Here is a 12,697-nt window from a genome sequence, read left to right on the forward strand (position 1 = left end):
ATAATTCAACCACTTATTAAAAACTTAGCGAGTAAGAAAATGACTGGACCCTGCTCACCATCTACAGCTTTGCTATAGCATCTCTAACCCTGATCAGATGCGCCTTTCTCGCACCCAGACTAGCTGCTAGAGCCAAAAGGGGTGATGCAGCCAGCAGAGGGTGCTCGCTCTTACCAGGGATGAGCAGGGCCAGGAAGGAAGGAGAACCTGGATCTTCCTCCTTACACTACAGACACGCAACTGGAGGTTTGGGGAGGGAAACAGAGGACCACCAGAATATGACCTCAGATTTAAAATCCCTATGTAGAAAGCTCCTGGGTCACAAAACTGCAGATGCAAAGAATGTTTTATCCAGAACTCAGCTTCCACCAGGCCACTTATTCATCTGAGTTGTCCTCTTTAAAAAGGCAGAAAAACTAAATATTTGGGATACCTAACAAAATATAAACTTGGGAGAAAATCCATTAAAGAAAAGTTATACACCTAATGCTCAAGAGATTAAGGGGACACAAGGTATCTTTTTAAAACCATTACAAGAATAATCTCCTTCTCTGAATTATCCCCTACGCTGCCCTTCAACACACACTAGTGATTTCAGACTGTCTGTAATGTTCATATTTGCCCTTAAAATCAAACTAGTTACATATTTTCCTTTCAATAAAAATAGTCCACTTACTAGAAAATGTTTTTCTGAAATCAATGCCTTCCTGATGTGTTAAGATACAGTTACAATTCCTTGTTATAACATCTTTTAACTCAAATACTACAAGAATTCTATGCTTGCTTCAAAAATTGTCTCATAGCGAAAGAATTCTATTCATGTAAAAAGCAATTTTGCACCTATCAAGAGACCGTTTTTTAAGAACCTGCGTTTTTTAAAAAGCCTCAGCGTTCCACTAATACTGACAAACTCTATGTAGTAAAAATCAATACTTTGCTAAAACCTTTATCTTTTAACGTAAAACTTGGTCTACAGTTTTACATCTAAAAAGAATGAAAAAAATGGAAATAGCACCTTGTAAGAACACCTAAACTAAGTTCTCATTGTTCACATCTGAAGTTGCTCAGCCAATTCCCATCTACTTAAACACTGGAAACAAGGCTAAATCCTATGTATCTAGCTGGATTTAGCTTAAATGGCTAACTCATAATTATGGACACTTAAAATGAAATCAGTGTATCTATTGGTGCAGAAGAATTACCAGAGGGTGCTATACAAACCATAATTAGCTCATTTAAATTGGCTTTTCTTCAGTGCTATATAAAACAGCCCTTGTACCTTTCACTTATTCTTGTGCATGAAGCAGTTGTGCAAGTTTAGGACTGCCGGCATGCCTCAGAAGTCACGTGCCATACTTCAGTTTAAATATTTAAATTCTTTTAAAGGCATTTAAATCCATGTGCATCAGGTGTGCCAACAATGTCGTTGCTCAGTTTGCTGTCAGCTCTCTTCTCAAGGGACAGTATGCTACCGGAATACATTTGCGTAATACGCTTCAGTGCCTTCTCGGATAAACAAAAGACAAGACAGAATGCATAATGGACACTGCCATATGCACGCCCATACCCAACCACTGCATCTAGTTTTAGGCCTGCCATCTACAACCTGCTGAATTACAGCATTCATTTAACTACATGGCCTACCGGTGTCCCTGGGAAATGAGCCATAAGCAGTTAGAGACAGGAAACATGTTTAGTGAATACAAAGCAACAGAAAAAAAAAGTGCATGGAGAAGGAAAGCAGAGCATGCAAACCTCAAAAGCCATCACCACCGGTACCCCAAAGACTGACCAGTCTCAGTGTTTCTAAAATTCAGAAAGCAGTATTTCAACACCATCAGTAGCAGGCATTGCAAGATTATAAGAGCTTATCCAGGCAAAGCAAAGTTTGAAAGGTGATGTAGCTGACTCCACAAGCAAGAATAAGATGCATCAGAAGAATGTGTAATTTCAAACCAGTTAGTTATGTTGAAATCCCCATCCTACTGAGTAAAAATAATAAAAAATATTCTTCATAGTTTAAACAGAATACAGTCAACTTAAAACATACAGAAAAATAAAATTGACTAAACTCATCAAAACATTGAAGGTTTTATTTGTACATTATATCATTTTAATACAACTTAAATTGTCACACTTAAAGTCAACTTTCCTACTTGTTTGTGTGAATCATTCATATTACGAGAGCTGTAAGAAAATAAGGAATACACATTTTTAACACAAATAAACTGATCTTGGCATAAGACAGGTATGATAATCAATACCAAAAGGAAAGTCTCTAGCTATGTCTAACATTAAAAATCTGAAAGACTTTGATTTTTATTATCTCAACTTCTTGTCTCTGACAAAAAAAATTAATATTAGTGTCTTTCCCACAACCCTCCTCCCCTTCTTTACCTCCTAGCAGAGAATTTAACAATGTTAGAACTCCAACTTTCATCCAAATATTGCTCCCCACACACCCATTACAATAGGAACAATTCAAGTTAGTTCACATTCATTTACAGAATAAGCTAGAAATATTGTAATAATCCTGCATAGCTAACCCCATATGGATCACAGGTTTTTTTCTAAGAGCATCTGCAGTTCTTGCTTTAAGTCACCAATAGCCATGGTCAGAATCTCTACAAATTAGATCCTTCAGACCTTAAAACTAAATTTGGCATTAGTTTATCACGGCATAATGATCACAAACACCAAAGATCATCATCTCCAATTACAGCTTTATTATTTACCAGAGTGAATTAATTGTACAGCTTGCCTGTACTGAACCCCACTACAAGTAATATATGCACCTCTGGGCCATGTAGAGAAATATCTGATGGACTATAAATACCACGCAACTGCTAAATCCTTGGTGAGAGACCAGTATTTAATCAGAGAGCCATCTAGAGAAGAGCATGACTGTCCTGAGCATGCTGAAAAGGCATTATCTATTCATTCATTTTGGAAAAGTTAAGCTATAGAGTTGAGAAGACTGATGTCTCAAGATCAAAAAGTAACAAGAACATCACTTTTTCAGTTGATGGAGGAGAGCAGTTTGTAGCTTCCTGAACATCCAGAGCACATGGCCACATTGCCTCAAATTGCGATGTTAATCCCCTAGAACTGCACTGGATTTGGACATATTAGGTCCTCAGGTACTAGAAGCATGATACATATATTCGAGGTTTAAGCATGCTAATGCTGATTCCAAAGCCAGCAAATGCCTGGTGACACTGCAGGAGGAACACAGCTTGTTGATTAGGCTTCAGCAAATCTGCAGGCACAAAGAAACTACTAAGAGCCCAGAAGTACCCAACAGGATCCAGATCCAGAAAATTCCTAACTCTCTCAAAAGAAGGCATATATAAAGATTTCAAAGAGCTTTCCAAGACAGAGAGAAGCCTGAACCCATCATTATCTTACTTCTACTTGCTGTCTTTAGATGTCAGCAAACACAGAGTGAAAGCTGATAGTTTGTTGCCTTTCTGGATCCTTGGATATGTGCTACATGCACAAACAAGATACATAACCACAAACACCGCTTCACTCAGAATTCTAACCTCATGATCAAACAGCATATGTACTACTTAAAGTGGGGAACCACACAAGCAAACTGTAAGAACTATGGTACCAAAAGGCTTCCTCACCAAGGGGAGGCGCTGGGCCTCATTCTTAAAACATAATCTAGTACTGATTCAGAAAACAAAAAGCATCTAATGGGATTCAAAAGTGTTACCACGATTTGTGGAGGGGAAAAAAAAAAAGAATATTTGAAGTAAAGACTTGCAAGCATCTTCAGGGAGATATAAATTTAATAAAGCATTTTACTATGACAAAGCAAACAATTTAGATCCCTAAAGCAAAATTTATTTTGCACAGTGGCTATTTTTTGGCTATAATTCACAGTTTAAAAAAAAAAGTTGGAGAAGAAAGTTTTCAGGCTTGGAAGGAAGATAATCATTTTGTTCAATTCATAAAGAACACATTGTGAAGCATTTCTTACATGCTGCAAACCCCATTAGAAACTATTTTATTTACAAGCATCAAGTTTTAAAATCTAAAATGTCACTGTTAACCAGGGTCCAATAGTGTCTACAGCTTAAAAACTTTTGCCAGAACATTGTTGATTTCTCACTTTTTCTTGAAACAAAGAAAAAATGCATCCAAGCCAAATTATCCATGCTAAATCAGCTGATAGAAATAAGGCAACTTTTTACAGCTTCTAATCCACTTTCATGTTAGTTCTGCTTCTCTCCCTGACAAGAGAAAAATACGGCAAAGATGACTAAACAGTAGAGTACAGCTAGTTCAACAAATTCGAAGAGATGACATATGAGCGATTATAAGATGGAGACAGGCAGAAAAAGAGGAAAAAAAGGATAAAGTTAAAGCACATTGAAAGGAGAAATGAAACAAAGTGTCAAAACTGGAGTGAAAGCCTCCCTCCCTCCCCTGACCCCTAAAGAGTTTTGGAACCTAGATGCTTTCCAAAAGTAACATAGTACACAGAAGACTAACACGCTTCCAACACTTGTTTTTCTTTTAAACAAATGCTAACGTATTTCACTTATCTTATTAGTAAATACAAATACGTTAACAAAGTTATTAATAAATAAATAGTGGTTGAAAGAATGCTTTAGAACAAAATTTTGGTAAAAGATGAGCCAATATCATCTTCTCTGGCAAATAAAGCCCAATTTTTAGGCAATGAAAAGTCTTGGCAGAAGTGAATTACCACTATATATTATGTGGCTGAACAAACTAAAACTTTCAGTATAAAAATTTGCATCAAGTCTTCATTCTAATTTCCTGGGGAAAATATGCCCAACTCCTACAAACAATTATTCTCCCTCATTGATTTGCCAGAATGTCCTAGCCAGTCCACTTTGGTGCCACAAAAATAATTCTGAAAAGATTTTATACAAGCTTGAGTTTTCACATCAATACAAGCATACAGCGAAAGGCGGCACACAATCTGTTTACACTCAAGCATGGAAATGGAACCTAAACATTTCTGAACAATTTGAAATGAGACCCTCTGCACTAAAGAATCTGCAAATCTACTGCTTTCACAACATACCACCAGGATACAGAAGAGAGGCCATCCCTTCCCAGAAGGGATGCTTCACATTTGCTAGAAGCCTGAAGCATGAAAGAATTCACAGCAGACAGACAACTTCGTGCAGTTATTTTCTACAAACTCAAAGAGCAATGAATTTAAATAAACTTAAATGAAAGTAATTCCAAGAAACAAACAACATGAGTAATTCTAGTGATGCTAATAGACAACAAAAAGAAAGAGCTCTGCCTCCTTGCACACTGTAACAATTTCATGTGCAGCAAATCAAGAACTCACCTCATCACACTGTGAGAAAAAGCAGCCATTAATAAAAATAAATAAAATAAATAAATAAAAAAGGAACCTGTTTCCTTGAGAAGTATGTCAAAGTTAAGATCTCTAACTTACATTTCAAGAAAATATATTACTTTTAAAGGATACGGTCTGTACCAGGGAACAACGTTCTTCCAGTCAACAGTTCAGCCATAATGCAGCCCACTGACCAAATATCAACTGAACAAAATAAAATAATAAAAAAAATGTAATGCAGAAAAATAAAGTCTCAATAGAATCACCCTACTCAACAAGTACAAACAACTTTATACTTCAATAGTCTTATGACGTTGAAACAATCTGAGACACGTTGCAAGCTAACTGATACTGTTCAGTAACCACTTCATCTAAGACTTGTCCGAATAACATAATAATACTAGATCAGGTAAATTTTCCTTCCTGAGCCTAACATACATTGGACACCAAAGAGGTAGGGAGGAATCTGCAAAATGGAAGAAGAAACAACATGTTCAAGACAGCTCTGAAGAATGAACTTGCATATGGTCTTATGTAAGTTCTACCCAAATGACCACTAACTGCTATATTGCAGATGACAGAAAAGTCCATACACACGCAAGAGGAAAAGAGAAAAGGAGAAAAAGTAGTAAGATATGAAATTAGCATAGCACATTATTTTCATTGATTCATTTGAAAATACTCTTATACTAGAATAACTATTCCCAGAATTTTTCTTCTTCTCTCTACCTGATCTGAAAGTATTTTAGGTGAGGGAAGCGGGTTGCTGAGAAGCTACTGGAAACTGGGGGGAAGATATAGCTGGGAAGAGGCGGCTAAGAAGAGATGAAGGGAAGGAACTTGATATGCATTCTCAGCATTTCTTCATCCCATAATCCCAGATGTTTTGCAGTGTATTCCCAGCAGCTTCCTTGAAACACACCTTTTTCTCATCCAGGCACACTCTATTCACCTACTTTAAAAACCACTGCGCTAGGAAAAGTAAGGAATAAGTACTGATGACACTTTGCTGATTGCTATTTCAAAGGATCAAGTTTAAAGAAATCTTGTGAATGCTGTCACAATGATTCATAACTTATGTCTATTAGACTGTGGACAAAATACTTAACTCTATGCCTTCCTTCTTTTAACCGCCCTTACTGAAGTGTAATTACTGTAACTGCCAATTGATGCAATCAAATGCAAAGGAACATGTTCACAGGACAACCTCTTTTGACTTTAACTAAATTCAGGAACTGAAAAGCTTTGTGCTAGTTAAAGGTATTACCTGTCTGGTTATAATGCATCCAGTTCAGCATGATCTCAGGAGCCCTGTACCACCTGGTAGCCACATACCCAGTCATCTCATCATCTGTGTGTCGGGCCAGGCCAAAATCCAGGATCTATAGAATAGAAAGACATCTGCCAACTACTGCAGTGGAACGATGCAAACTAGTTAGAGCAAATAACTAGGCAATTTTTGGACTGGGTGGAGGAGAGGTGGTGCAACTGCAAAAGCAGATTATGAAACTACATTTCACAACCTGTTAAATGACACTAGCCTAGAAAAGCACAGGACTCAACCATCAGAGTTGCATCTGAATACCTTAACTCTAAAAGAACTAAACCCAAACTAAAGCTGGTTAAGTCTTTACTTTCATGATGATTCATTAAATACACATAAACAAATATAGAAAAAAAATGAATTCTGCATAAACATCCTTACAGCCCTTTACAGCTGGGAAAGACATGATTAATTTGGGGCAAAGTATTTCCACGAGAAATTATTTTGTTCCTTCAATTCCAAGAGACATCCACAAGGCATTCACTCAAACCATAGTCAAACCAGTCACATGTTGTCATTTAAATTACCTTCAGCTCACAGTCTTCATTTACAGCTAGGTTACTAGGTTTTAAATCCTAAAAATTAAACAACATCAGCATTAACAGCAGAATATATGTCACTGCACGAGCCTAAGTAGATAAGAATGTAAATTCAGATAGAAAATAGATTCTAATTGGCTGTCAATATCAACTATCCATACTTGGGGAAATAATTTTGTCCCAGAGCCAGCTATCTCTTCTGCAGTCCTCAGAGGTGTCAGATATAAGTAAAAACACATTAATGGCTTATCATAACATTCCTACTGTAGGTACATATTATACAAATAGAGAACCTATTTAGAAAGATACAAGCCAAACAGAGGCAGGAACAGAAACTAAGGATCCTGACAGTCACTTCCTATCTCTAACCATTTGACTGTTTAGCTGCGATAATTTTCAGAAAATTTCTTCTCAGTTCTATAGTTGCTACATTGTAAGGTTCAGTGCTACATTCTTTAAACACACTGGTTCAGTACAGGAAGTAACCTTAGGATAAATACTCACTCTGTGTATTATGTCAGCTGAATGGATGTACTGTAAGGCAAGATGACAGATTTTACAGAACAGCACAAGTAGCCTTCTTCTCATTTCCTCACTAGACAATACTGCCCTACCCCATCCCACACAATTCAAATAATATAGTTTGTTTGCAGAGGGAATCAAGTATAGCAGACGTCTGTGGGTTTCAAGTATGTAGGTGTTTCAGTCTCTCCTTACGAACACCCTGCCACCAAAAGTGGAATGACAGAAGTAGAAGAGACTGAAGAAATGGAAGATACACAATCAGAATAGATTAAAGGACAGCATAATTCATAATTTTCCAGACTCTGCCCCCAGGAACATATAGGACTATCTTCTTAACTTTTATATAGCTTCATTAATACAGAGCTCCAATGAGGTATGAAGAGAAAGAGCAATAAGAAAAGATTATCCTATGATACATTAGGAAAATTAATAGAAGCTCCATTATGTACTCATATGAAACTCTGAGGATATGATATTCATCAAGAATTTCAACCTGCCATTGAGCTATCAACATTCAGGTAGGACAGACGCAAGTACCTTCAGTCCCCGAAGAATCTGATATATGAGGAACTGCACATGGTCGTCTGTGAGTTTCTGGCATTTCACAATGTTGTTCAGATCTGCTCCCATAAGGTGCGTCACCAAGTACCTGTGAACAAAAGAAAACACATAGGCTATGAAGCAATCTCTTCAACAGGATTAGGATGAATACTCCTTATGACCCTCCAATGGCAGGGCTGGCTGTCCCAAAGCACAGAATTGAATGAAATACAGTTCGTGACACATTAAATAACATGGCAGATTAGTACTCTGATTCCTACAGCAATGGTGAACAAAACGCAAATGAACAAGTTTGAAGAGTCCAATAGTTTAGGATCTCCTGCTATCTTTTGTGTTAGATTTCAGAATTGTTTGAGACTAACAGCAGATAAAATGAAGGCGGCAAATATTCCTATAATAGTTTGGGAGATATAAGGAAGATACAAAAGATGCTTTGTTCCAGTCTTCAGAAAAGTTACCTACACATCATTGAATTCTTCTAGTGACTTGGCAGGTGTGAACACATCCAACAAACCAATCACCTAGAAAGGAAAAGGTAAAGTGAGAAAGTTCATACATTCATAGTATAGTATGGTACAGTTAATAGGATCCTTAATGGAATAGAAACTATTCATTCCAATAGATGTCTCATTTTCAGCTACGTGAATCATTTGGGCGAAGAAAATTTAGTATTCAAACAACATCAGGAACAAAGGTTCAGCTTTTGTGTAAAAAATATTATGGTTACAATATACAGCTGTCTTCTCACACATTTAAAGCATCAAAAAGGAGGCATCACAAATCGACGCAACAAAAGGCAGGTGTAAACACTGGTTTACAATGTCTTATTTCAAAAGCTAACTAAAATTTGTCCAGAAAATAAAGTTTGTCCAGACTAACCATACACTGAATGCAGTTTGCTTCCTGCTTAGCTCTCAGTTACACCGTTGATTAGATGGTAAACTCAGAATAGGGAGACGACGTCATTTTTTTCGTTTGTACTGAATAATGCCCAGAAAAATTCAAGGATACAAGCAATGAACAATAATGACTACACTAAAAAGCAAGTCAGAAAAACAGTGCAATGCACTGAGGACCCAATTTGCAGGAACGGCTGACAGCTTCACACTGTCACTTGTATTTTCTGCCCTAAGAGCATCTACTCCACCTTTCATTTTACAGTGAAACTGTTTTAACCAAAAGGAGTAAAAAGGTATGAATGTGTCACTTTGGAAAAGAATAACTATATGTTATTTTCCCATAAGTATCTTCTAAGTCATTTACAGCATTAAAAAAATACATTTGGTGGATTAAGATCATTTTAATTCACTGGGATGTGGCTTTTAATTCCTATTTTCCTTCCCTTAATAGCAAATAATATTTTAAATTAGGAATATATGAGATAAAGGGAAAGGTTCTCTTCATCCACCTTCAAAGAACCCCTCTTCCCATTTTAAGTCAGCATCTCACTTCACTCGGATACACATCGCTTTGCTACCAAGCACATTTCTGCAGCTTCAGTAATGGTTCAAGTGTGAATAAGAAACTAACAGTTGGATTCCTGTGTTTTCCATTGGCACCATCCTTCCCCCCCCCATCCTTTATACTTGTCAAGGACGTCAAAATTGTTAACTTTAGGTAGATAACTGAGGACAAAAATTTTGAGGAGCCTAGACTATGTTTCTGGAAAAAAGAGCAAGTGGAGTAGGAAATAAAAGCCTCTATCTAATCTGATCTACATTGTATATTACAGATTAAATGTTTATAGAGGAAACTGAAGAGAGAAACCACTTTCCTGCCTCTCTGCATACATATCACAGTAACTCCATTTTTAGACAGACATTTCTTCAGATTTGCATCCATCCAGTACAGTAAATTCTTGTGCTTATGGTTTCTCCCTCCAGTGGACTCTTTCATATCAGAATTTATTTACAGAAAAATTCAACGTTATCTACTCAGTTTATCCTGAAAAGAAAAAAAGTTGACTTTGCTATCCAGACATCAGCTTTTTCATTTATCACTTTTATCTTGCTATGCTATTATAACTTTCATCAAAGAAGTTTCACAGACACTTAAATATGGTTATTCTGCAGTGCACCACTGACTCAATTCTAAGGAACTGTGGTCATCACTAGATTCAGAACCTAACTGCTACCCTTTTGCTTTCTCCTCTCAGCATTCTAGGTTGTCACAAAGCTTATTAACTTCACATGGCACCAAATCCAAGTTTCCTTTCACATCTGCTCAGTGTTGCGCTTACAAGTACAACAAGCCCTCCTGGAACTTGAAAATACAATGCAGACACACTCGAGTGCTCTGTAGGTCCATTTATTTGCTCCAGATGAACATGACTGGCCTAGATACAGGATATAGAAAACTATCCTATACTGGAGCTCCTTAAAATGCCATACCTACCAGATTTGCTAAAGCATCCTGTGCCACGTAAAACCAAGTCTTTTGCTTCTAAACCCAGATCTGACTGGTCAATACGCTAGCATTAAAAATGCTGCCTGAACTGGCTCTAAACATCTCTGTGTCTGCAGCATTTTTAAACTGCAACCTAGATAAACTTCCTGCAGACAGGTGACAATATGATGAACTGATAATAAATACTTCTATACACAAGCAACCTAAACAACATCCTTTTATTCCTTATTCTCAAAGCTATGTAGGCTCATTGCAATACTAAAGCAAAAATATTAATGAATGCCAGACAAACTGTTGTAGCACCAGTTACATTCTAATTTCCACTGCTTAACCCTAACAGCTTAGATGAAAAAGACTAAAAAAAAAAAAAAAAAAAGGAGAGTGTTAAACACACATTGAAAGCTTTCCTCTACAACTGTTTAAAGAACACCCCAGCTATCAGAGAGGCCCAGAAAAAAAAAAACAAAAAATCAAGGGAATGGATATTGCACAGGATCAAACACTACCTCTACTGTTAAGACAATGGCATCAAATACAGTCTTTCCGCATCCAGGCCCTGAGAAAGTGTTGAGAAGCGTTTTACCCGGTACAAATATGCATCAAAAGTCCCAATTATATTAGCCACACTAAAAATGCCAAGATGATTTAAGGGATACCAATTGCTGACTGAGGTGGTTAGAAGCCACAGCACACAACTGCCTCTTCCGCAAACGCAGGAATTCTGAACAGACCATCCAAGAACCTTATAATGAAGTTAGGCTTGGTTTTTGCACTAGATAAAGATACTAGGCTTGCTCAGCCCATTTCCAAAACAGTATTTCCTTTCTGCTAAGTTGTAGTTCACTTGGAGAAAAGTCAAGACCCTTCCTCTTGACACTGTCAGCTCTACAGAGGGCAAGTTATGCGACTTTTTGCTCTGCTGAAACTGCATGCTCTATAAATATGCTGATATCTTAATGCCACAAACATGAAGAAGTTTTCAACTCTTTTCTAGACCAAATGCAGGTTATACTGAAAAATGATTAGAGACAACATAGTATACCTCAACATAACATTTGTCAGATTGTCCTATTTTATTTCCTTTTGATGATTTAAATGGATGGCTTGTAAGAAAGGACATCTGAACTTTTTTCCATTTTTTTACCCGTTTTATCCACAGGAATCTAGAGAATACCACACGCCCTTCCAACATAAGGCAAGCCAAAAAAAACAAAAACGAAAACCCCTCCAGAATACACTACTAAAGTCAACTTTGAGTTGTTTTTTCTTTTTTTTTTTTTTAATAAATTCTTAACATCACAAAAACTACAGCTTGCTACAGCAAGAGAACAGGAGAATGGAAGCACGTCACCTGTGTCCTAAATCCTTAAAACAGCAAGAATTTGCTAGACAGCAATTCCCAGGTGATTCTAGGCAATATTTGACTTTTTAACACAAAATTGGTTATGTTCTACTTTTTATCTCCATGTTTTACTTCAACCATAATCCCTTATACTATTACAAGCTTCGTATTTAGTATTAGAAAAACCTGTACAAGATTCTTAAATGCAATCATGCTGGATATTCAGGCTGATGCTCACTGGATGGTCCAACTTTTCACAGCATCTCCTTCAACTTACATTTTCATGTTTCATATGCTTAAGTAGCCGTAGTTCTCGGTAGGTCCTTTTGGCATGGATGATAGACTGAAATGGTCGGGACAGCTTCTTCACAGCCACACGCAACCCAGTTTTTGTGTCAAAGGCAGAACTACAATTAAAAATTAATCAAATTACCAAAATGAGCTATTTACAAACACCTCCAAACTCACAGTTTTAGCAAGTATCTGGAGAGTGAGCCACAATCAACTATTTCCCATTTCTCCAATGAAAACCTTTTATAAGCACCCCCCACAACCCCCAACCTTGCTCCCCCCAAATACCCACACATTTACACAACTATTGGTTTATACAGAAAACGTTTAGAAGATGAGAAGTCTTGTTCATGCAG

General features: G+C 37.0%; 1 protein-coding gene across 3 annotated transcripts in view; it reads right to left on the bottom strand.

The window, feature by feature from the left end:
- MAPK14 (mitogen-activated protein kinase 14) overlaps positions 1 to 12,697 on the bottom strand; it is a 28,159-nt gene that overhangs the window by 6,779 nt on the left and 8,683 nt on the right. For 2 of the 3 annotated variants that reach the window (XM_013946694.2, XM_013946687.2), the window contains exons 2-8: positions 12,328 to 12,457; positions 8,765 to 8,823; positions 8,279 to 8,390; positions 7,721 to 7,750; positions 7,205 to 7,252; positions 6,621 to 6,735; positions 5,486 to 5,557 (exon numbers count right to left, since the gene is read on the bottom strand). In XM_013946694.2, the coding sequence (XP_013802148.1) occupies positions 5,486 to 5,557; positions 6,621 to 6,735; positions 7,205 to 7,252; positions 7,721 to 7,750; positions 8,279 to 8,390; positions 8,765 to 8,823; positions 12,328 to 12,457 (566 nt within the window). The remainder of the gene's footprint in view (positions 1 to 5,485; positions 5,558 to 6,620; positions 6,736 to 7,204; positions 7,253 to 7,720; positions 7,751 to 8,278; positions 8,391 to 8,764; positions 8,824 to 12,327; positions 12,458 to 12,697) is intronic. The other variant, XM_013946706.2, reaches the window with a different exon arrangement.

This window comes from Apteryx mantelli, chromosome 25, assembly GCF_036417845.1.
Source record: "Apteryx mantelli isolate bAptMan1 chromosome 25, bAptMan1.hap1, whole genome shotgun sequence".
Taxonomy (NCBI): Eukaryota; Metazoa; Chordata; class Aves; order Apterygiformes; family Apterygidae; genus Apteryx; species Apteryx mantelli.